The following is a 25,123-nucleotide window of genomic DNA, read 5'->3' as shown; positions in this document are numbered from 1 at the left end:
TTCAATTTTTCAATTTTTCGATATTTCAGTTTTTAGATTGCAATATTTCGATTCTAGATTTTTCCCATTTTTTTTATTTTTCGATGTTTCAACTTTTCGGGTTTTCGATTTTCCAATTTTTCGACGTTTCTAATTTTCAGTTTTTCGATTTCCTAATTTTTCATCATTTTTGCTTGTTGGAATTTTTCAGTTTTTGATTCAATTCTCCGATTTTTAAATTTTTTGAATTCTGGATTTTCGATCAATTTTGGATTTCTCAGTTTTTTTATTCTTTAATTTTTATTTCTCGATTTTCAATTTTCTTATTTCTCAATCTTCCTATGTTCAGTTTTACGATTTTTCGACTTTTAATTTTGAATTTTTGACGTTTTTAAATTTTCGTTTTTGATTTCTCAATTTGCTCGACTTTTCAATGTTTTGATTGTTCAATTCTTCAATTTCACAAGTTCTGGATTTCCAGATTTTTAAATTTTTCTTTTCAATTTGTCAATATTTTAATTGTCGATTTTAAAAATTTTAGATTTTTCGGTTTTACAGTTTTTCTACAGATTTATCAATTTATCAAGATTTCGGTGTTTCGATTTTTTGATTGTTCCATTTCACGATTTTTCGATTTTTTGATGTTTCGACTTCATAATGTTTCAGATTTTGAATATTTTGTTGTTTCGACTTTTCGGCTTTTAGATTTTCCAATTTGTCGTAGCTTCCGTGTTTCAGTTTCCCGATTTTTCAATTTTTGCATTTTTTTTTAAGTTTTGTTTTTTCGATTTCTCCTTTTTCGACTTTCAACATTTCTATTTTTCGATTTTCAAATTTTAGTTTTTCCGATTTCTCGATTTTTATTAGATTTTTCAGTTCTTCGATGTTGCCATTTTTTAATTTTTCGGATGTTTTAAAAATCCTTTTGGATTTTTAAGTTTTTAAAATTCCGATTTTTAGATCTTGGCCTATTTCGATTTTTCGACTTCTCGACTTTTCCATTTCTCGATTTATCGGTCTTTTGATGTTTTTGATGATTTTTCCAATATTTTCCAATTTTTCGTAGCGCTTCGATTTTTCAATTTTCGATTTCCCAATTTTTCGTCATTTCAGTTTTGGAATTTTTCAATTTCTCGATTTTTCATTTTTTTGATTCTTCAATTTTTCGATATTTTTGATGTTTGGATTTCTCGATTATTCGGTTTTTCGAAATTTAATTTTTTTAATTATTTGAATTTTAGATTTTCCGGTTTCCCGATTTCTCAATTTTTCGAATTTTCTATTTTTCGACTTTTCAACACTGCAATTTTTCAACTTTTGATTTCTAAATTTTTCGATTTTTCGAGTTCTCTATTTTTCGATTTTTAAATTTTTCAATTTTTGACGTTTCTAAATTTTTCTTTTTTTGATTTTTGAATTTTTCGATTTTTCGACTTCGATTTCACGACTTTTCGATTTCTCAGTTTTTCGATATTTCAGTTTTGGGATTTTTCCAATTTTTCGCTTCTTCAATTTTTCTTCGATTTTTCAATTTTTCGATATTTCAGTTTTTAGATTGCAATATTTCGATTCTAGATTTTTCCCATTTTTTTTGATTTTTCGATGTTTCAACTTTTCGATTTTCCAATTTTTCGATGTTTCTAATTTTCAGTTTTTCGATTTCCTAATTTCTCATCATTTTTGTTTTTTGGAATTTTTCAGCTTTTGATTCAATTCTCCGATTTTTAAATTTTTTGAATTCTGGATTTTCGATCAATTTTGGATTTCTGTTTTTTTATTCTTTAATTTTTATTTCTCGATTTTCAATTTTCTTATTTCTCAATCTTCCTATGTTCAGTTTTACGATTTTTCGACTTTTAATTTTGAATTTTCGACGTTTTTAAATTTTCGTTTTTGATTTGTCAATTTGCTCAACTTTTCAATGTTTTGATTGCTCAATTTTTCAATTCTTCAATTTCACAACTTTTCGATTTCCAGATTTTTAAATTTTTCGATTCAATTTGTCAATATTTTAATTGTCGATTTTAAAAATTTTTGATTTTTCGATTTTTGAATTTTTCGGTTTTACAGTTTTTCTACAGATTTATCAATTTATCAAGATTTCGGTGTTTCGATTTTTTGATTGTTCCATTTCACGATTTATCGATTTTTTTGATGTTTCGACTTCACAATGTTTCAGCTTTTGAATATTTTGTTGTTTGGACTTTTCGGCTTTTCGATTTTCCAAATTGTCGTAGCTTCCGTGTTTCAGTTTCCCGATTTTTAAGTTTTTTTTTATTAGATTTTTCAGTTCTTCGATATTGCCATTTTTTAATTTTTCGGATATTTTAAAAATCCTTTGGGATTTTTAAGTTTTTAACATTCCGATTTTTAGATCTTGGCCTATTTCGATTTTTTGACTTCTCCACTTTTCCATTTCTCGATTTATCGGTCTTTTGATGTTTTTGATGATTTTTCCAATATTTTCCAATTTTTCGTAGCGCTTCGATTTTTCAATTTTCGATTTCCCAATTTTTTTCATTTTTTTGATTCTTCAATTTTTCGATTCAACTTTTGCAATTTTATAAATTTTGGCTTTTCGATTTAGATTTTTGAATTTTTCGATATTTTTGATGTTTCGTTTTCCGATTGTTCAATTTTTCGATATTTTAATTTTTCAATTTTTAAAATTTTTGATTTTTTCAACTTTTCGGTTTCTTTCTTTTTGAACACTTCAATTTTGGGAACTTTTCAACTTTTGGATATTTTAATTTTTCGATTTTTCGACTGTTCGGATTTTGACTTTTCGGTTTTTCAATTTTTGAAATTTTTGATATTCGATTTTTCAATTTTTTTATTTTAAAATTTTTCGATTTAATTTTTTTTATATCTCAATTAAAAATTTTTGCAGCATAACCTACAAACCTTGATACAGTAAAGGTGTTTATCTTTGTAAGCAAAATTGTTGGTAATCTTTTTTAAATTAATTGCGTTAATATACAGAGAACAATAATAAATACTATCAAAGACAGCCCGTGATTTGTGAGAGTTTGTCTTTGATAGAATTTTAGCTTGGTCAGATGACCATCAACTTGAAAGTTTGACAGCGATCAAAGACAAATTTTTAAAAATCCATGGCTGCCTTTGATTGTGTATAAAACCGCGGAATCAGCAAGTACTCTTTCAGTTGGTATCAATGAATTTTGCTTGAAATTGGTAAACCTGTCACTCCACCTTACTTCCTGTTGTCAAACCTGACATGGTTGACATGACATTATTAATTTGCGTCAAAATTTATTTTGGATCGATATTAAAATGTCATAACCAAACTTTCAGAATTTTATTCAGGTCTGGCAATAGCAGGGCAAGAAAATTGCCTCAGAATCGCTTAATTCTTTTGCCAACTCAAACAGTGTTAAGCTTAAATTACACTTCTTTGCTATTTCCACAGCTACCTCCGCCATGTCCACTCCCGCATTGTCTCCAACGCCGAAGAAATCGCCTTCTACGGCGGCCACAAGGTCGAGCAATCCCAGCTCAGGAGCGCCTTCCGCATCCTGGCGCAGCACCTGGAGCACATGTTCGGCGTGAAGCTCTGGTTCGTCATGTTGGAGCAATTCCTGATGAAGTACGTGTGGTCGGGGACCGGCATGATCGTGGTGTCTCTGCCCATCCTCCTCGCAACCGCCTCCCGGCCCGAGAAGCCCAAGCCCACGAACACCCTCATGAACTTGCCGCTTCTGAGCGAGGACACGTCGGTGGCGTTGGGGTCGGCGGCGGTGGCCGAAGACAGCGTGTCCGAGCGCACTCACTATTTCACGACGGCGAAGAATCTGTTGATCACGGGCTCCAACGCGGTGGAGAGGCTCATGTCGAGCTACAAGGATATCGTGGAGTTGGCCGGGCACACGGCGAGGGTGGCCAATATGTTCACGGTCCTGGAGGAGGCGAGTCAGGGGGTGTACCACAAGACGATGGTGGAGAAGAAGGAGAAGTGCGGGGACTTCGAGATCGAGTTCAAGGGGGATCAGCCGGTGGCGAAAGGTGGGTGGTTTTTTGAATATTACGCTATCTATGAGTTCAAGTATAAAAAAATCCAATTTTTTATTTTTTTGTTTCTTCAGTTTTTCAGTTTTCCAACTTTTGAATTTCCCAATTTTCATTTCTTCAAATTTTCTATTTGTAATTTTCGTTTTGGTTTTTTGTTTTTTTTTATTTTTTTATTTTTACAATTTTCGGTGTTTTAATGTTCCGATTTTATAATTTTTTGTTGTTTTGATTTGCAATTTTTCTGTTTTTTTCAGTTTTTAATTTTTTTGTTTCTTCAATTGTACGATATGCAACTCTTCGAGTTTTCATTTTTAATTTTCGTTTTTCCATTCCCCAACTTTTGTATCTTTCAACTTAAATTTTTTCAATGATTCGATTTTTCAATTTTTCGGTTTTTGAACGTTTTTATTTTACTATTTTCCTTTTCTTCAATGTGAAAATTTTCAACTTTTGGATTTTTCAATTTTTCGGTTTTGAATTTTTCAGTTTCACATGAGTTTTCAATTTTTCGTTTCTTCAGTTTTTGATTTGCAATTTTACTAGTTTTCATTTTAAATGTATAATAATCATAATGTCTAAAATATTTCACTTTTTCAATGTTACAATTTTAGAATTTTTTCATTTTTCAATTATTGGATTTTAAAACTTTTTCATTTTTTCGCATTTTTCAGTTCTCGACTTGTCAGTTTTTCAATTAAAATTTTCCGATTTCTGGATTTTTCAAGTTTTCGATTTCTCCACTTTTCAACCCTTCAATTTTGGGAATTCGCTCATTTCTGGATTTTTCAATTTTCTCAATATTGTAATTTTAGATTTTTCGGTTTGGTTGAATTCTCTACTTCTTGACTTTTCGATTTCTTGCTATGTTGATTTTTCCATTATTCTTGTCATAAAAAAATAAAATTCCCAAAATCAAATTTTTAATTTTTCGAAAAAGCTGGATGTGTTTTTCCGTACTTTCGGGGTGAGGGAAGTTCTGTTGAAATAACCTTGAAGTAAAAATCGGTGGCGTAAATAGTTCCGAAAAATAGAAAATCGAAAAAACGAAAGTTCAAAAATCGAAAAAATAGATAAATCTCGCAGGAAGTCAAAAAATCTTAAAGTAAAAAAATGAAAAGTCTAAAAACTGAAGAATGTAAAAATTGAAATAACAAAAATTTGAAAAATCAAAATCGAAAAGTGGAAAGATTGAAAATTCGAGTATTGAAAATCGAAAACTCGAAAAATCAAAAAATTGAAAAGCAAAAAAATTGATAATTCAAATATAGAACAATAATAAAACTAAGAACTGAAGAATGGGAAAATTGAAAAATCGAAAATTAAAAAAATCAAAAATCGGAAATTCAATGAATCAGATGTACGACAAAACGAAAATCCGAGAAACCGGAAAACCGAAAACTTAAAAATGCAAAAATTGAAATTCGAAAAACCGAAAAATCAAAAAATCGAAAATTAAGATTTCGAAAAATCCAAGCAATGAAATATGTATCTGTATAAAGAACGAAAAGTCGAAATATGGAAAAATCGAAATTTCAAAAATTGAAAAATTGAAAGTCGAAAAATCGAGAAATCGGAACAGCGAAAAATTGAAAATTTGAAACAACAAAAGCAGGAGAAATCAAAAAATCAAGTGGTCGAGAATTCCACAAACCGAAAATTCTAAAATCAAAATATGGAATAATTAAAAAATCCAGAAATGGAAAAATTCCCAAAATAGAAGTGTTCAAAAATTGAGAAATCGAAAAATTTTAAAAACTCGTAACATGAAAAAATTAAAAAAACGAAATATCGAAAAAACGAGAAATCGAAAAATCTAAATCGAACAATTGGAAAATTGAAACATCGGGAAATCGAAACAAAAAGATTAAGAAACCGAAAAGTCAAAAAGTCGAAACGTTTAAAAATAAAAAAAAAACTGAAGAATGTAAAAATTGAAATAACAAAAATTTGAAAAATCAAAATCGAAAAGTGGAAAGATTGAAAATTCGAGTATTGAAAATCGAAAACTCGAAAAATCAAAAAATTGAAAAGCAAAAAAATTGATAATTCAAATATAGAACAATAATAAAACTAAGAACTGAAGAATGGAAAAATCGAAAATTAAAAAAATCAAAAATCGGAAATTCGATGAATCATATGTACGACAAAACGAAAATCCGAGAAACCGGAAAACCGAAAACTTAAAAATCCAAAAATTGAAATTCGAAAAACCGAAAAATCAAAAAATCGAAAATTAAGATTTCGAAAAATCCAAGCAATGAAATATGTATCTGTAAAAAGAACGAAAAGTCGAAATATGGAAAAATCGAAATTTCAAAAATTGAAAAATTGAAAGTCGAAAAATCGAGAAATCGGAACAGCGAAAAATTGAAAATTTGAAACAACAAAAGCAGGAGAAATAAAAAAGTCAAGTGGTCGAGAATTCCACAAACCGAAAATTCTAAAATTAAAATATGGAAAAATTAAAAAATCAAGAAATGGAAAAAATCCCAAAATAGAAGTGTTCAAAAATTGAGAAATCGAAAAATTTAAAAAACTCGTAACATGTAAAATTAAAAAAAACGAAATATCGAAAAAACGAGAAATCGAAAAATCTAAATCGAACAATTGGAAAATTGAAACATCGGGAAATCGAAACAAAAAGTTTAAGAAACCGAAAAGTCAAAAAGTCGAAACGTTTAAAAATAAAAATAAAAAACTAAAGAATGTAAAAATTGAAATAACAAAAATTTGAAAAATCAAAATCGAAAAGTGGAAAGATTGAAAATTCGAGTATTGAAAATCGAAAACTCGAAAAATCAAAAAATTGAAAAGCAAAAAAATTGATAATTCAAATATAGAACAATAATAAAACTAAGAACTGAAGAATGGAAAAATTGAAAAATCGAAAATTAAAAAAATCAAAAATCGGAAATTCGATGAATCATATGTACGACAAAACGAAAATCCGAGAAACCGGAAAACCGAAAACTTAAAAATCCAAAAATTGAAATTCGAAAAACCGAAAAATCAAAAAATCGAAAATTAAGATTTCGAAAAATCCAAGCAATGAAATATGTATCTGTAAAAAGAACGAAAAGTCGAAATATGGAAAAATCGAAATTTCAAAAATTGAAAAATTGAAAGTCGAAAAATCGAGAAATCGGAACAGCGAAAAATTGAAAATTTGAAACAACAAAAGCAGGAGAAATAAAAAAGTCAAGTGGTCGAGAATTCCACAAACCGAAAATTCTAAAATTAAAATATGGAAAAATTAAAAAATCAAGAAATGGAAAAAATCCCAAAATAGAAGTGTTCAAAAATTGAGAAATCGAAAAATTTTAAAAACTCGTAACATGTAAAATTTAAAAAAACGAAATATCGAAAAAACGAGAAATCGAAAAATCTAAATCGAACAATTGGAAAATTGAAACATCGGGAAATCGAAACAAAAAGATTAAGAAACCGAAAAGTTAAAAAAGTCGAAACGTTTAAAAATAAAAAAAAAAACCTAAAGAATGTAAAAATTGAAATAAAAATTTGAAAAATCAAAATGGAAAGATTGAAAATTCGAGTATTGAAAATCGAAAACTCGAAAAATCAAAAAATTGATAATTCAAATATAGAACAACAATAAAACTAAGAACTGGAAAGATTGAAAAATCGAAAATTAAAAAAATCAAAAATCGGAAATTCGATGAATCAAATGTACGACAAAACGAAAATCCGGAAAACCGAAAACTTAAAAATCCAAAAATTGAAGTTCGAAAAACCGAAAAATCAAAAAATCGAAAATTAAGATTTCGAAAAATCCAACCAATGAAATATGTATCTGTATAAAAAACGAAAAGTCGAAATATGAAAAAATAAAATCGAAAACTCGAAGTTAAAAAATTCGAACATCGGATATCGAAAATGCGAAAAAGGGAAAAATCGAAATTTCAAAAATTGAAAAATTGAAAGTCGAAAAATCGAGAAATCGGAACAGCGAAAAATTGAAAATTTAAAACAACAAAAGCAGGAGAAATCAAAAAATCAAGTGGTCGAGAATTCCACAAACCGAAAATTCAAAAATTAAAATATGGAAAAATTAAAAAATCCGGAATGGAAAAAATCCCAAAATAGAAGTGTTCAAAAATTGAGAAATCGAAAAATTTAAAAAACTCGTAACATGTAAAATTTAAAAAAAAACGAAATATCGAAAAAACGAGAAATCGAAAAATCTAAACCGAACAATTGGAAAATTGAAACATCGGGAAATCGTAACAAAAAGTTTAAGAAACCGAAAAGTCAAAAAGTCGAAACCTTTAAAAATAAAAAAAAACCTAAAGAATGTAAAAATTGAAATAACAAAAATTTGAAAAATTAAAATCGAAAAGTGGAAAGATTGAAAATTCGAATATTGAAAATCGAAAACTCGAAAAATCAAAAAATTGAAAAGCAAAAAAATTGATAATTCAAATATAGAACAATAATAATAAAACTAAGAACTGAAGAATGGAAAAATTGAAAAATCGAAAATTAAAAAAATCAAAAATCGGAAATTCGATGAATCAAATGTACGACAAAACGAAAATCCGAGAAACCGGAAAACCGAAAACTTAAAAATCCAAAAATTGAAATTCGAAAAACCGAAAAATCAACAAATCGAAAATTAAGATTTCGAAAAATCCAAGCAATGAAATATGTATCTGTATAAAGAACGAAAAGTCGAAATATGGAAAAATAAAATCGAGAACTCGGAGTTAAAAAATTCGAACATCGGATATCGAAAATGCGAAAAATCGAAATTTCAAAAATTGAAAAATTGAAAGCCGAAAAATCGAGAAATCGGAACAGCGTAAAATTGAAAATTTGAAACAACAAAAGCAGGAGAAATCAAAAAATCAAGTGGTCGAGAATTCCATAAACCGAAAATTCTAAAATTAAAATATGGAAAAATTAAAAAATTCAGAAATGGAAAAAATCCCAAAATAGAAGTGTTCAAAAATTGAGAAATCGAAAAATTTAAAAAACTCGTAACATGAAAAAATTAAAAAAACGAAATATCGAAAAAACGAGAAATCGAAAAATCTAAATCGAACAATTGGAAAATTGAAACATCGGGAAATCGAAACAAAAATTTTAAGAAACCGAAAAGTCAAAAAGTCGAAACGTTTAAAAATAAAAAAAAACCTAAAGAATTTAAAAATTGAAATAACAAAAATTTGAAAAATCAAAATCGAAAAGTGGAAAGATTGAAAATTCGAGTATTGAAAATCGAAAACTCGAAAATCAAAAAATTGATAATTCAAATATAGAACAATAATAGAACTAAGAACTGAAGAATGGAAAAATTGAAAAATCGAAAATTAAAAAAATCAAAAATCGGAAATTCGATGAATCAAATGTACGACAAAAGGAAAATCCGAGAAACCGGAAAACCGAAAACTTAAAAATCCAAAAATTGAAATTCGAAAAACCGAAAAATCAAAAAATCGAAAATTAAGATTTCGAAAAATCGAAGCAATGAAATATGTATCTGTATAAAGAACGAAAAGTCGAAATATGGAAAAATAAAATCGAGAACTCGAAGTTAAAAAATTCGAACATCGGATATCGAAAATGCGAAAAAGGGAAAAATCGAAATTTCAAAAATTGAAAAATTGAAAGTCGAAAAATCGAGAAATCGGAACAGCGAAAAATTGAAAATTTGAAACAACAAAAGCAGGAGAAATCAAAAAATCAAGTGGTCGAGAATTCCACAAACCGAAAATTCTAAAATTAAAATATGGAAAAATTAAAAAATCCAGAAATGGAAAAATTCCCAAAATAGAAGTGTTCAAAAATTGAGAAATCGAAAAATTTAAAAAACTCGTAACATGAAAAAATTAAAAAAACGAAATATCGAAAAAACGAGAAATCGAAAAATCTAAATCGAACAATTGGAAAATTGAAACATCGGGAAATCGAAACAAAAAGATTAAGAAACCGAAAAGTCAAAAAGTCGAAACGTTTAAAAATAAAAAAAAACCTAAAGAATGTAAAAATTGAAATAAAAATTTGAAAAATCAAAATCGAAAAGTGGAAAGATTGAAAATTCGAGTATTGAAAATCGAAAACTCGAAAAATCAAAAAATTGAAAAGCAAAAAAATTGATAATTCAAATATAGAACAATAATAATAAAACTAAGAACTGAAGAATGGAAAAATTGAAAAATCGAAAATTAAAAAAATCAAAAATCGGAAATTCGATGAATCAAATGTACGACAAAACGAAAATCCGAGAAACCGGAAAACCGAAAACTTAAAAATCCAAAAATTGAAATTCGAAAAACCGAAAAATCAACAAATCGAAAATTAAGATTTCGAAAAATCCAAGCAATGAAATATGTATCTGTATAAAGAACGAAAAGTCGAAATATGGAAAAATAAAATCGAGAACTCGAAGTTAAAAAATTCGAACATCGGATATCGAAAATGCGACAAAGGGAAAAATCGAAATTTCAAAAATTGAAAAATTGAAAGCCGAAAAATCGAGAAATCGGAACAGCGAAAAATTGAAAATTTGAAACAATAAAAGCAGGAAAAATAAAAAAATCAAGTGATCGAGAATTCCACAAACCGAAAATTCTAAAATTAAAATATGGAAAAATTAAAAAATCCAGAAATGGAAAAATTCCCAAAATAGAAGTGTTCAATAATTGAGAAATCGAAAAATTTAAAAAACTCGTAACATGTAAAATTTAAAAAAACGAAATATCGAAAAATCTAAATCGAACAATTGGAAAATTGAAACATCGGGAAATCGAAACAAAAAGAGTAAGAAACCGAAAAATCAAAAAGTCGAAACGTTTAAAAATAAAAAAAAAACCTAAAGAATGTAAAAATTGAAATAACAAAAATTTGAAAAATCAAAATCGAAAAGTGGAAAGATTGAAAATTCGAGTATTGAAAATCGAAAACTCGAAAAATAAAAAAATTGAAAAGCAAAAAATTGATAATTCAAATATAGAACAATAATAATAAAACTAAGAACTGAAGAATGGAAAAATTGAAAAATCGAAAATTAAAAAAATCAAAAATCGGAAATTCGATGAATCAAATGTACGACAAAACGAAAATCCGAGAAACCGGAAAACGGAAAACTTAAAAATCCAAAAATTGAAGTTCGAAAAATCAAAAAATCGAAAATTAAGATTTCGAAAAATCCAAGCAATGAAATATGTATCTGTATAAAGAACGAAAAGTCGAAATATGGAAAAATAAAATCGAAAACTCGAAGTTAAAAAATTCGAACATCGGATATCGAAAATGCGAAAAAGGGAACAATCGAAATTTCAAAAATTGAAAAATTGAAAGTCGAAAAATCGAGAAATCGGAACAACGAAAAATTGAAAATTTGAAATAACAAAAGCAGGAGAAATCAAAAGATCAAGTGGTCGAGAATTCCACAAACCGAAAATTCTAAAATTAAAATATGGAAGAATTAAAAAATCCAGAAATGGAAAAATTCGCAAAATAGAAGTGTTCAAAAATTGAGAAATCGAAAAATTTAAAAAACTCGTAACATGTAAAATTTAAAAAAACGAGGAATCGAAAAATTGAAAAATTCCAAAACGGAAATGTAGAAAAATTGGGATTTCGAAAAATTGAAACACCAAAATATTGGAAAATCGAAAAACCGAAACATTGAACAATTGAAAAATAGAAACACTGAGAAATCCAAACAAAAAAATTAAGAAACCGAAAAGTCAAGAGATCGAAACGTTTAAAAATCAAGAAATCGAAAAATTGGAAGTTCCAAAATCAAAAAATAGACAAATCCTGCAGAAAGGTAAAAAATTCAAAATTGAAAAGTAAAGAAATTGAAAAACTAAAGAATGTAAAAATTGAAATAACAAAAATTTGAAAAATCAAAGATCGAAAAGTGGAAAGATTGAAAATTCTAGTAATGAATATCGAAAATTCGAAAAATCCAACAATCCAAAAATAAAAAAAATGAAAATTCGATGATGGAAAAATCATAAAGTAAAAAATTGAAGTATAAAAACGGAAGAATGAAGAAATTGAAAATAAATAAATAGTTAATTGATCATCCAACGGGCAAATCGCCCACAAGGAAAAATCGAAAATTCAAAAAAATAAAAAATCGAAAATTCGGATATCGAAAATTCAAAAATCGAAATTCCTAAAATCAAAAATTCGAAAATTGATATTTCAAAAAATTCAAGAATCGAGAAATCGAAAAGTCAAGAAGTCGAGAATTCAACAAACCGAAAAATCTAAAATTAAACTATCGAAAAATTGAAAACTTGAGAAATCGAGAAATCGAAAAATTGAAAAACCCAGAAGTCGAGAAATACAAGAATCGAAATAAAAAAAACGAAAGGCGAAATATGGAAAAATCGAGAAACTGGAAACTCAATAAGTCGAGAATTCAACAAACGGGAAATTGAAACATCTGGAAATCGAAACTTAAAAAGATCAAGAAATTGAAAAATCAAGAAGTCGACAAGTTTAAAAATCAAGAAATATAACAATCAAGAAATCGGAAGTTTGAAAATCGAAAAAAATAGATAAGTTTTCCAGAAAATCAAAAAATCTAAATTTGAGAAATCGAAAAATCGAGAACTCGGGAGATCAAAAATCGAAAAGTAAGAAAATTGAAAAATCTAAAAACTAAAGAATGTAATGATTAATGAATGATAACTCGAAGTTAAAAAAATGTAGACATCGGAAATCGAAAATGCGAAAAATGGAAAAATTGAAATTTCGAAAAATTGAAACATCAAAAGACTGAGAAATCGAAAAGTCAAGAAGTCGAGAGAGAATTGGACAAACCGAAAAAACTAAAATTAATAATCGAAAATTGCAAAATCCAAAAATGGAAAAATTCCCAAAATTGAAGTGTTGGAAAATAGAGAAAGCGAAACCTTGAAAAATCGAAAAATTAAAAAAATTGAAAACCGAAGAATTTTAAAATTGTAAAATTGTATGTAAAAGCAAAAAATTCAAAGGTCTTAAAATTGAAAAATGGAAAAATTGAAAATTCAAAAATTGGAATTTCGAAAAATCCAAGAATCGAAATATATAAAAAACGGAATATCGAAAGTCGAAAAAACGAAATTTCTAAAATCAAATCAAAAAGTCGAATTATACAAAAGTTGAAAAATTGAGAACTCGAAGTTAAAAAATTCGAATATCCAAATAGAATATACGAAAAATGAAAAAATTGAGAAATCGAAACAGCGAAAAATTAAAAAATTGAAACATCAAAAGATCGAAAAATTGAAAAGTCAAGAAATCAAGAATTCGATAAACCGAAAAATCTAAAATTAAAATAAAATTGCAGAATCCAGAAATCGAAATAGTCCAAAATGCAAAAATTAAAAATTTAAATTTGAAAAAAATCGAAAAATTGATAAAACTGAAAAAACGATTCGAATATTTTCACTTAGTTCGTCCTTAAAATTATTATATTGAGACTATACAATTTTTTTTCAAGGTCCATAACGTCAACACTAAAAATTTCTACATTGAATTACTAAATAGCATTATAACCCCGTGTGTGGATATTATGTAGAAGATATTCAAATATCAGAATTTTTGAGGTTAGCATAATCAATTTCAACAATGAAATTTGACACAAATGACTCTAGTTAGCCATGTTTTACAAAACTTTTCTATGACTCTTCATCTAAGACATACGGATTCAATTCCAAGCGTGCCTCGATTAGAAATTATGTTGCTCGCTCGATATGTATTATACTTATTTTAATTCGGTCTTTCCTTTTTCTGTATATAATTTTACGTCACTTCAGTATATTTATTTCCGCCAACTTTAATAATGGTAATAACACGGTTACAAACTTTTTATAGGAAGAATTGTGCTGTAACATGAATTTAATTCATTCTCTGACGTATTTAGAGAAAAAGTGAACAAAAAAACGGTCGGTTCGGTATATTTCTGGTCGACCATGACATACTTGAGTCGTAATTATCTTGTCGAAAATGAAGTGACGTAAAACACATTAACGAAATAATCATTTTCGGTGCGTTACTTAAATTGCAAATTAATTAATTTTTATTTTTTTACTGAAAACACGTTTTCCAGGCCAGCTGATCCTCTCCACCAACAACGAAATCATCCTAAAAGACGTTCCAATAGTGACCCCCAACTGTGATGTAGTGTGTCCATCTCTCAGTCTAGAGCTGAAGCCAGGCCAGCACTTGCTCATAACCGGGCCCAACGGCTGCGGCAAATCGAGCTTATTCCGTATACTTAGCGGCTTGTGGCCGATCTACGGCGGCGAGCTGCACAGCCCCAAGAATTCCATGTTCTATATACCTCAGAGACCCTACATGGTCATAGGGAACTTGCGAGACCAAGTTATATACCCGGACACGGCGACCGACATGATCAACAAGCAGGTGACGGAAGAAGACCTGATGAAGATCATGAGGCTGGTGCACCTGGAGCACATCGTCGAGAGGGACACATTCCACCAGGTTAAGGATTGGACGGATATTTTGTCCGGGGGCGAGAAGCAGAGGATGGCGATTGCGAGGCTGTTTTATCACAAGTAAGTAAAGATCAGTTTCGCTCGGTTTTCTTCCCGTTTTAGTTCCCGAGTGTTAGCTAAGGAAACTTAAAATTTTTCATTTATTCGATTTTTCAGTGTTCTAGTTTTTCGATTCATTACCATCTTTCGATTTTTAAGTTTCTCGATTTTTGGCTTTTTCGTTTCATCAATTTTTCAAGTTCTTGATTTTTTTTGCAGTTTCCCGATTTTCTAATTTTCAATGTTAAGATTTTTCAGTTCCTTGCTTTTCCAATTTTTAAATTTTTCAAATATGCAATTTTTGGATTTCCAGTTACACGATTTTCCGATTTCTTTAATGTCTAATATTTCGATTTTTAATACATATTTGTTTTTTTTTTGGTTTTGCAATTTTACGATTTTCAAGTTTCGCAAATTTAATCTTTCGATTTTAGAATTTTTTTTGTTTTCAATTTTTCTAGTTCTTGATTTCCAAGTTTTAGAATTTTCAGGGTTTTCATCTTGTTTTACATGTTCGGTTTGTTTTTAATTTTTCCATTTTTTTTTATTCGAAAAGTTAAAAAATTGCAAAATCGAAAAATTGAAATACTGAAAAACTAAAAATCGAGAAACTTAAAAATCGAAAGATGGTAATGAATCGAAAAACTGGAACACTGAAAAATCGAATAAATGAAAAATTTTTAGAATCCAATAATTCAAAAATGGAAAAATTTTAAAATGTAAAATTGAAAAAGTGAACAGTTTTTAAATTATAGTTATTATTACACATTTAAAATGAAAACTAGAAAAAAAATGAAGAAACGAACACTTTATGGGTGAGGGAAGTTCTGTCGAACTGTTCTTCGACCAATTTTTTTAATTTCTCAATTTTTCATTTTTACGTTTCCTCAATTTTTCAAGTTCTTGATTTTTTTACATTTTCCCGATTTTTTAATTTTCATTTTCTCAATTTTATACAGAATTTTTCGTTTTTTATTTTTTTTATTTTTTTAACGTTTCTTTCGATCTTATAATTTTTCGTTTATTCAGTTTTTCAAATTTTTTAGTGTTAAGATGTTCCAAGTTTTTTGGTGTTTCGATTTTACAATTTCTCGATTTCCCAATTTTTCTTCATTTCCGTTTTGGAGTTTTTCAATTTTTCGATTTTTAAATTTAATTTTTCGATTTCTCGTTTTTTCGATTCTTCCTTTTTCCAATTTTTTAATTTTTTGATATTTTTCGTTTTTTCGAATTTTCCAGTTCTCACCTTGTTTGTCGGTTTTTCAATTAAAATTTTTCGATTTCTCGATTTTTCAAGTTTTCAATTTCTCAATTTTTCAACACTTCAATTTTGGGAATTTTTCCACATTTGGGGATTTTTCGATATTTCAATTTTAGATTTTTCGGTTTGTCGAATTCTCGACTTCTTGACTTTTCGATTTCCCGTTCTTTTTATGTTTAAATTTTTCAATTTTTCGCCGTTTCGATTGCTTCATTTTTCGACGTTTCAGCATTTCAATTTTTCAAATTTTCACTTTTCGAAATTTCTGTTTTTCATTTTTCGCAATTTCTATTTCCGATGTTCATATTTTTTTTTTCGAGTTCTCGATTTGTCAATTTTTCCATATTTCGACTTTTTGATTTGATTTTAGAATATTCGTTTTTCGACTTTCGATTGTTCATTTTTTGTATATTTCGATATCTCAATTTTTTATTTTTCGGTGCTTCGAATTTCGATTTTTGGATTTTCGAATTTTCGGTTTTCCGGTGTCTCAGATTTTCGTTATTTCGAACATTTTATCAAAATTTCGATTTTTAGATATTCGAATTTTGGATTTTTTAAAGTTTTGATTTTCCGATTTTTTCCATCGATACTCGGATTTTCAATATTTATACTTTTTTCAAATTTTTGATAATTCAATTTCACATTCTTTAGTTTTTAAACTTTTCAGTTTTTTCACTTTTAGATTTTTTGATCTCTCGAGTTCCGATTTTTCGTTTCCAATTTTAGATTGTTTGACTTTCTGGAAGATTTATTTATTTTTTCGATTTTCGAACTTTGGATTTCTCGATTTTCCAGTTTTTCTACATTTTCGTTTTGGGATTTTTCCGTTTTTTCGAGTTTCGATATTTCGTTTTTTATATACATATTTCGATTCTTGGATTTTTCTAAATTTCAACTTTCGAAATTTGATTTTCCGATATTCGAATTTTTAGTTTTTTAATTTTTGAGTTTTAGATACTCGAATTTCCAATCTTTCTACTTTTTGATTTATCAATTTTTATATTCTTCAGTTTTTAGATTTTTAAATTTTTTACTTTTCCATTTTTTGATCTCTGGAGATCTCGATTTCTTAATTTTTTCATTTCTGGATTTTTAAATTTTCGATATTTTAATTTAAATTTATCTCGACTTCTTGACTTTTCAATCTTTTGATGTTCCAATTTTTCAATTTTCGCTCTTTGGATTTCTTGATTTAAAAAGCTAAAAAGTCGTAGCTTTTTAAATTTGTCCAATTTTCAATATTCGAATTTTTTTAACTTTGAGTTCTCGATTTTCCAATTTTTCCATATTTCGACCTTTCGATTTGATTTAAGAATTTTCGTTTTTTCGAGTTTCGATATTTCGTTTTTTGTTTTCTTCGATTTCCGAATTCGATTCGATTTCGAATTTTTGATTTTTCGGTTTTTCGAATTTTAGATTTTATCACATTCTGGAAGATTTATCTATTTTTTCGATTTTCGAATTTTCGATTTTTTTAAAGAAATAGAAAATTCCCAAAATTGAGGAGTTGAAAAATAGAGAAATCGAAAACTTGAAAAATCGGGAAATTGAAAAATTTTAAACATTGAAAAACCGAGAAGTCGGCTTATGGAAAATTCGAATAAATGAAAAAGTTTTAATATGCAATAATTGAAAAATGGAAAAATTCCAAAGTCGTAACATCGAAAAAGTGAAATATTTTAGAAATCAATTTTCCGATTTTAATTATTTTTAATTTTTATCAATTTTTCGAATCTTTAATTTTTCAGTTTTTTAAATTTCAGATTTTTCGATTTCTCGATTTTTCAAGCTTTCAACACTTCAATTTTGGGAATTTTTCCACATTTCTGGATTTTTCGATATTTCAATTTTGGATTTTTCGATTTGTCGAATTCTCCACTTCTTGACTTTTCGATTTCTCGTTCTTTTTATGTTTCAATTTTTCAATTTTTCGCCGTTTCGATTGCTCCATTTTTGGACGTTTCAGTATTTCAATTTTTCAAATTTTCACTTTTCGAAATTTCGATGTTCAGATTTTTTTTATCTTCGAGTTCTCGATTTGTCAATTTTTCCACATTTCGACCTCTTGATTTGATTTTAGAATATTCGTTTTTCTACTTTCGATTGTTCATTTTTTATACATTTCGATTATTGTATTTTTCGAAACCTCAATTTTTGAATTTTTTATTTTTCGGTGATTCGAATTCCGATTTTTGGATCTTCGAATTTTCGGTTTTCCGGTGTCTCAGATTTTCGTTATTTCGAACATTTATTCAAAATTTCGATTTTTAGATATTCGAATTTTGGATTTTTTGAAGTTTTCATTTTCCAATTTTTCCATCGATACTCGGATTTTCAGTGTTTCTACTTTTTTCAAATTTTTGATCATTCAATTTTTACATTCTTTAGTTTTTAAACTTTCCAGATTTTTCACTTTTAGATTTTTTGGTCTTTCGAGTTCCGATTTTTCGTTTCCAATTTTAGATTTTTTGACTTCCTGGAAGATTTATCAATTTTTTCGATTTTCGAACTTTGGATTTCTCGATTTTTCGATTTTCCAGTTTTTCTACATTTTCGTTTTGGGATTTTTCCGTTTTTTCGAGTTCCGATATTTCGTTTTTTATATACATATTTCGATTCTTGGATTTTTCTAATCTCAACTTTCGAAATTTTGACTTTCCGATATTTGAATTTTTAGTTTTTTAATTTTTGAGTTTTAGATACTCGAATTTTCAATATTTCTACTTTTTGATTTATCAGTTTTTATATTCTTCAGTTTTTAGATTTTTAAATTTTTTACTTTTCCGTTTTTTTATCTCTCGAGATCTCGATTTCTTAATTTTTTCATTTCTGGATTTTTCAATTTTCGATATTTTAATTTAAATTTTTCTCGACTTCTTGACTTTTCAATCTTTTGATGTTTCAATTTTTCAATTTTCGCTCTTTGGATTTCTTGATTTAAAAAGCTAAAAAGTCGTAGCTTTTTAAATTTGTCAAATTTTCAATATTCGAATTTTTTTAACTTTGAGTTCTCAATTTTTCCATATTTCGACTTTTCAATTTGATTTTAGAATTTACGTTTTTTCGAGTTTCGATATTTCATTTTTTGTTTTCTTCGATTTCCGAATTCGATTCGATTTCGAATTTTTGATTTTTCGGTTTTTCGAATTTTTGATTTTATCACATTCTGGAAGATTTATCTATTTTTTCGATTTTCGAATTTTCGATTTTTTTAAAGAAATAGAAAATTCCCAAAATTGAGGAGTTGAAAAATAGAGAAATCGAAAATTTGAAAAATCGGGAAATTGAAAAATTTTAAACATTGAAAAACCGAGAAGTCGGCTTATGGAAAATTCGGATAAATGAAAAAGTTTTAATATGTAATAATTGAAAAATGGAAAAATTCCAAAGTCGTAACATCGAAAAAGTGAAATATTTTAGAAATCAATTTTCCGATTTTAATTGTTTTTAATTTTTATCAATTTTTCGGATCTTTAATTTTTCAGTTTTTTAAATTTCAGATTTTTCGATTTCTCGATTTTTCAAGTTTTCAATTTCTCAATTTTTCAACACTTCAATTTTGGGAATTTTTTCACATTTCTGGATTTTTCGATATTTCAATTTTAGATTTTTCGGTTTGTCAAATTCTCGAGTTCTTGACTTTTCGATTTCCCGTTCATTTTATGTTTCAATTTTTCAATTTTTCGCCGTTTCGATTGCGCCATTTTTGGACGTTTCAGCATTTCAATTTTTCAAATTTTCACTTTTCGAAATTTCGATGTTCGGATTTTTTTATCTTCGAGTTCTCGATTTGTCAATTTTTCCATATTTCGACTTCTTGATTTGATTTTAGAATATTCGTTTTTCGACTTTCGATTGTTCATTTTTTATACATTTCGATTATTCGATTTTTCGAAACTTCAATTTTTGAATTTTTTATTTTTCCGTGATTCGAATTCCGATTTTTGGATCTTCGAATTTTCGGTTTTCCGGTGTCTCAGATTTTCGTTATTTTGAACATTTATTCAAAATTTCTATTTTTAGATATTCGAATTTTGGATTTTTTGAAGTTTTGATTTTCCAATTTTTCCATCGATACTCGGATTTTTAATATTTCTACTTTTTTCAAATTTTGATAATTCAATTTTTACATTCTGTAGTTTTTAAACTTTCCAGTTTTTTCACCTTTAGATTTTTTGGTCTCTCAAGTTCCGATTTTTCGTTTCCAATTTTAGATTTTTTGACTTTCTGGAAGATTTATTTATTTTTTCGATTTTCGAACTTTGGATTTCTCGATTTTTCGATTTTCCAATTTTTCTACATTTTCGTTTTGGGATTTTTCCGTTTTTTCGAGTTTCGATATTTCGTTTTTTATATACATATTTCGATTCTTGGATTTTTCTAAATCTCAACTTTCGAAATTTTGATTTTCCGATATTCGAATTTTTAGTTTTTTAATTTTTGAGTTTTAGATACTCGAATTTTCAATCTTTCTACGTTTTGATTTGTCAATTTTTATATTCTTCAGTTTTTAGATTTTTAAATTTTTTACTTTTCCATTTTTTGATCTCTCGAGATCTCGATTTCTTAATTTTTTCATTTCTGGATTTTTCAATTTTCGATATTTTAATTTAAATTTTTCCCGACTTCTTGACTTTTTAATCTTTTGATGTTTCAATTTTTCAATTTTCGCTCTTTGGATTTCTTGATTTAAAAAGCTAAAAAGTCGTAGCTTTTTAAATTTGTCAAATTTTCAATATTCGAATTTTTTTAACTTTGAGTTCTTAATTTTTCAATTTTTCCATATTTCACCTTTTCAATTTGATTTTAGAATTTACGTTTTTTCGAGTTTCGATATTTCGTTTTTTATGTTTTCTTCGATTTCCGATCGAAATCTCAGTTTTTGAATTTTTGATTTTTCGGTTTTTCGAATTTTAGATTTTATCACATTCTGGAAGATTTATCTATTTTTTCGATTTTCGAATTTTCGATTTTTTTAAAGAAATAGAAAATTCCCAAAATTGAGGAGTTGAAAAATAGAGAAATCGAAAACTTGAAAAATCGGGAAATTGAAAAATTTTAAACATTGAAAAACCGAGAAGTCGGCTTATGGAAAATTCGAATAAATGAAAAAGTTTTAATATGTAATAATTGAAAAATGGAAAAATTCCAAAGTCGTAACATCGAAAAAGTGAAATATTTTAGAAATCAATTTTCCGATTTTAATTGTTTTTAATTTTTATCAATTTTTCGAATCTTTAATTTTTCAGTTTTTTAAATTTCAGATTTTTCGATTTCTCGATTTTTCAAGTTTTCAATTTTTCAACACTTCAATTTTGGGAATTTTTCCACATTTCTGGATTTTTAGATATTTTAATTTTAGATTTTTCGGTTTGTCGAATTTTCGACTTCTTGACTTTTCGATTTCCCGTTCCTTTTATGTTTCAATTTTTCAATTTTTCGCCGTTTCGATTGCTCCATTTTTCGACGTTTCAGCATTTCAGTTTTCGAAATTTCGATGTTCCGATTTTTTTTATCTTCGAGTTCTCGATTTGTCAATTTTTCCATATTTCGACTTCTTGATTTGATTTTAGAATATTCGTTTTTCGACTTTCGATTGTTCATTTTTTATACATTTTGATTATTGTATTTTTCGAAACCTCAATTTTTGAATTTTTTATTTTTCGGTGATTCGAATTTCGATTTTTGGATTTTCGAATTTTCGGTGTCTTAGATTTTTTTTATTTCGAACATTTATTTCATCGAATTTTCAATTTTTAGATATTCGAATTTTGGATTTTTTGAAGTTTTGATTTTCCAATTTTTCCATCGATACTCGGATTTTCAATATTTCTACCTTTTTCAAAATTTTGATAATTCAATTTTTATATTCTTTAGTTTTTTTAAACTTTCCAGTTTTTTCACTTTTAGATATTTTGATCTCGCGAGTTCCGATTTTTCGTTTCCAATTTTAGATTTTTTGATTTTCTGGAAGATTTATCTATTTTTTCGAATTTCGAACTTTCGATTTCTCGATCTTTACATATCTTGATTTTTAAAGTTCTCGACTTCCTGACTTTTCGGTTTCAATTTTCAAATTATTCAATGTTCCAATTTTTCGATTTTCCAAGATTTTGGTGTTTCAATTTTTCGATTTACCAATTTTTCTACATTTCCGTTTTGGGATTTTTCCGTTTTTTCGACTTTCGATATTTCGTTTTTTATACATTTCGATTCTTGGATTTTTCGAAATCTCAACTTTCGAAATTTTGATTTTCCGATATTCGAATTTTTAGTTTTTTGAGTTTTCGAAACTCGAACTTTCAATCTTTCTACTTTTCGATTTTTGATTTATCAATTTTTGTATTCTTCAGTTTTTAGACTTAAATTTTTTAATATTTCAATTTTTCGATTTTTCAAGTTTTCGATTTCTTAATTTTTTAACACTTCAATTTTGGGAATTTTTCATTTCTGGATTTTTCAATTATCGGTATTTTAATTTAAATTTTTGGGTTTAGCAAATTCTTGACTTCTTCACTTTTCAATATTTTGATGTTTCAATTTTTCAATTTACGCTCTTTGGGTTTCTTGATTTAAAAGCTAAAAAGTCGTAGCTTTTTAAATTTTTCAAATTTTCAATTTTCGAATTTTTTTAACTTTGGTTCTCGATTTTCCAATTATTCCATATTTCGACTTTTCGATTTGATTTTAGAATTTTCGTTTATTTCGTTTTTTATATATTTTTTCTCGGATTTTTCGAATTTTTTATATTTCGGTTTTTCGAATTTGAGATTTTAGATTTTATCACTTTCTGGAAGATATATCTATGTTTTCGATTTTTCGAAAGAAATATAAAATTCCCAAAATTGAGGGGTTGAAAAGTAGAGAAATCGAAAACTTGAAAAATCGGGAAATTGAAAAATTTTAAACATTGCAAAACCGAGAAGTCGGCTTCATGGAAAAATTCCAAAGTCGTAACATTGAAAAAGTGAAATATTTTAAAAATCAATTTTCCAATTTTTAATTTTTATTTTTATCAATTCTTCGATTGTATAATTTTTCAATTTTTTAAATTTCAGATTTTTCGATTTCTCGTCTTATCAGTTTTTTAATTTTTAGTTTTTTCGATTGCTGGAGGTCGATTTCTCGATTTTTCAATTTTAATTTCTCAATTTTTAAAAATTTTAATTTTTTGATGTTCCGATTTCTCCATTGTTCAATTTCTCGACTTTCCAATTTTAAAATTTTTGGGTTTCCAGTTATACGATTTTCCGATTTCTTAAATGTTCAATATTTCGATTTTTCAATACATATTTGGTCTTTTTTATTTTGCATATTTACGATTTTCAAGTTTCGCAATTTTAATCTTTCGATTTTTGAATTTTTCGTTTTTCAGTTTTCAAGTTCTTGATTTCCAAGTTTTAGAATTTTCAGGGTTTTCATTTTACGCATTTTCGGTTTTTTATTTTTAAAATTGAACCACTGAAAAACTAAAATCGAGAAACTTAAAAAAATTTCACCACGTCAAATAAAAGTACAAAACTACACAAATATAAAAACATTTATACATTTAAAACAAAATCAGAACCTTGAAAACCCGATAAAAAAATAAAAAACCGAAACGAAAAATTGAAGGCATGAAAGTTGAAAAATCGAAAAAATTAAAAACTGAAAACTCGTCAAATTTTTTAGGTTCCCATTTTAAAAAAATGTAACCTCGACCTTCGTAAAATTTAATTATGCCAATAAGCCTGTGTTAATTCCAGACCCAAATACGCCCTTCTCGACGAGTGCACCTCGGCTGTGTCCATCGACGTGGAAAGCTTCATCTACCAAACGGCCATCGACATGGGTATCACCCTCCTAACAATCACCCATCGGCCAACTTTATGGTAAGACCTCACCCCGACTTTCCCTCGCAATACCCATCATTTTACGAAATTTATAGGAAATTCCACACACATATCCTCCAATTCGACGGCGCAGGCTCGTGGAAATTCGACCAATTGAATGCCAGCAACCGCCTCAGCTTGAAGAAAGAAAAGGAGGAACTGTTGAAGAAAGCCAGCACTGAAGACACAGTTCGCAGACTGAATGAACTGAACAAACTTCTAGGAGAAGATAATAATTGAGATTTAACATAATTACATAATTTATGTGTATGTACTGTTTTTATTTAAAGATTATGTGAGGTTATGTGGTATTGACTACCGAGTGATGTAGACGTAATTAAATATAAAGTATAGTCGGAGGACGGAGTTTTATTTCGTCAAGATTAAAAATGAAGGGTTGGTTGTAACAAATAAATGTGTAATAAATTTATCAAAAAATGACGTTTACTATAAAAGAAATATAAAGATTTTCCTTAAAGCACTCAATTTTCGTTTAACCCCTGCTGGACGCTCTCTGGCACGACTTTGGCCACTTTTCTCGCCTCCTTGACGAAAGTCTTTGAACACTGCATTTCAGTCCAACTTATGGGGACCATCAAGTGTCCATGTTCTGAGTGCGCCGTCACCACCCCCAGTTCGTTCTCGGCTGTAGACAACTGATAAGTGTGTGCCTCCGTGATTGGTAACACCCTGGCCAAAATCACATCCCCTGGCCTGAAACTCTTATAAATCTCGACCCTGTCTTTTTCAGTGACCCGGACGTCTTCACGCCTCAGGATCCCTCTATAGTGGCGTCCCAGGACCTTGTCACCGATGCACTTGATATGGCACTTGCAGAATTGTTGGGTTATGGTGTGAATTTGAGCCGTGACGATGTCCCCTTGAGAGGGCACAAGAGTTTGTTTGCCGGAGGTGTGCACTTCGATGATTTTAACGTTGTCTTTGTCTACAATGTCGACGGTCCCGGCGAGGGTGGAGTAGATGTAGCCCTGGCGCTCGTAGGTGCCCTGGCCGGACACGTGAGTGTGGTCAGAGAGGCAGAGTCTTTGTCCTGGAGGAACATTAACATTTAGTTTTGTAACATATTCAAAATTTTTGTGGATTATAAACACGTACGACGTTCTCACCTGGCAAACACACTAGAAGATCTTCCGAAGACATCACTACTTTTCACGATATTTTTATTTTTTGGTCGAAAAACATTACATAAAGTGAGGTTAGGTTGACCAAAACGTGAAAAAAACTACGATTTGACACTCAGCATAACCAACTGCTTTTCACCTAGAGCGAAAAACACCATTTCAGCAGTATTTAAAATGAAAGAAACGCAGAATTCAGACGGATTTGAACACCAGGCACCCAAACAAGAGTCACCGGTTTTAAACTATCAAGAAAAGTGGTAGTTTAGTGATGTTTGTTGATAATTTTGTTGTCATTTCAAATCTCCCGCGTCACAG

At 28.1% G+C, this 25,123-nt stretch overlaps 2 protein-coding genes across 2 annotated transcripts in view; one reads left to right on the top strand and one right to left on the bottom strand.

The window, feature by feature from the left end:
* LOC135139131 (ATP-binding cassette sub-family D member 1) overlaps positions 1 to 24,025 on the top strand; it is a 52,192-nt gene extending 28,167 nt beyond the window's left edge. Inside the window, exons 4-7 of the mRNA XM_064069237.1 lie at positions 3,410 to 4,002; positions 14,084 to 14,552; positions 23,541 to 23,666; positions 23,723 to 24,025. Coding sequence (XP_063925307.1) covers positions 3,410 to 4,002; positions 14,084 to 14,552; positions 23,541 to 23,666; positions 23,723 to 23,906 — 1,372 coding nt within the window. The 3' untranslated portion in view covers positions 23,907 to 24,025. The remainder of the gene's footprint in view (positions 1 to 3,409; positions 4,003 to 14,083; positions 14,553 to 23,540; positions 23,667 to 23,722) is intronic.
* A 63-nt stretch (positions 24,026 to 24,088) lies between these two features.
* On the bottom strand, positions 24,089 to 24,922 carry LOC135139133 (exosome complex component CSL4-like). The gene is made up of 2 exons (XM_064069240.1): positions 24,794 to 24,922; positions 24,089 to 24,717 (listed from the first exon to the last, which is right to left on the bottom strand). The coding sequence occupies exons 1-2, from the start codon at positions 24,825 to 24,827 to the stop codon at positions 24,149 to 24,151; spliced, it is 603 nt and encodes a 200-aa protein (XP_063925310.1). The 5' UTR covers positions 24,828 to 24,922; the 3' UTR covers positions 24,089 to 24,148.
* Positions 24,923 to 25,123: the final 201 nt, after the last annotated feature.

The sequence above is a fragment of the Zophobas morio genome, unplaced genomic scaffold (genome assembly GCF_036711695.1).
Source record: "Zophobas morio isolate AGI-343-1 ecotype UQ-CSIRO unplaced genomic scaffold, CSIRO_AGI_Zmor_V1 ptg000030l, whole genome shotgun sequence".
Taxonomy (NCBI): Eukaryota; Metazoa; Arthropoda; class Insecta; order Coleoptera; family Tenebrionidae; genus Zophobas; species Zophobas morio.
Note: the sequence above shows the minus strand (reverse complement) of the source record. Positions and strands in the feature narration are given on the sequence as shown.

What these genes read in the sequence shown, in the direction of transcription:
- LOC135139133 (XM_064069240.1), bottom strand. Translation starts at nt 24,827, where the DNA reads ATGTCTTCGGAAGATCTTCTAGTGTGTTTGCCAG. An exon ending in TCTTCTAGTGTGTTTGCCAG is followed by an intron (nt 24,718 to 24,793) that starts GTGAGAACGTCG and finishes ATGTTCCTCCAG; the next exon opens with GACAAAGACTCTGCCTCTCT.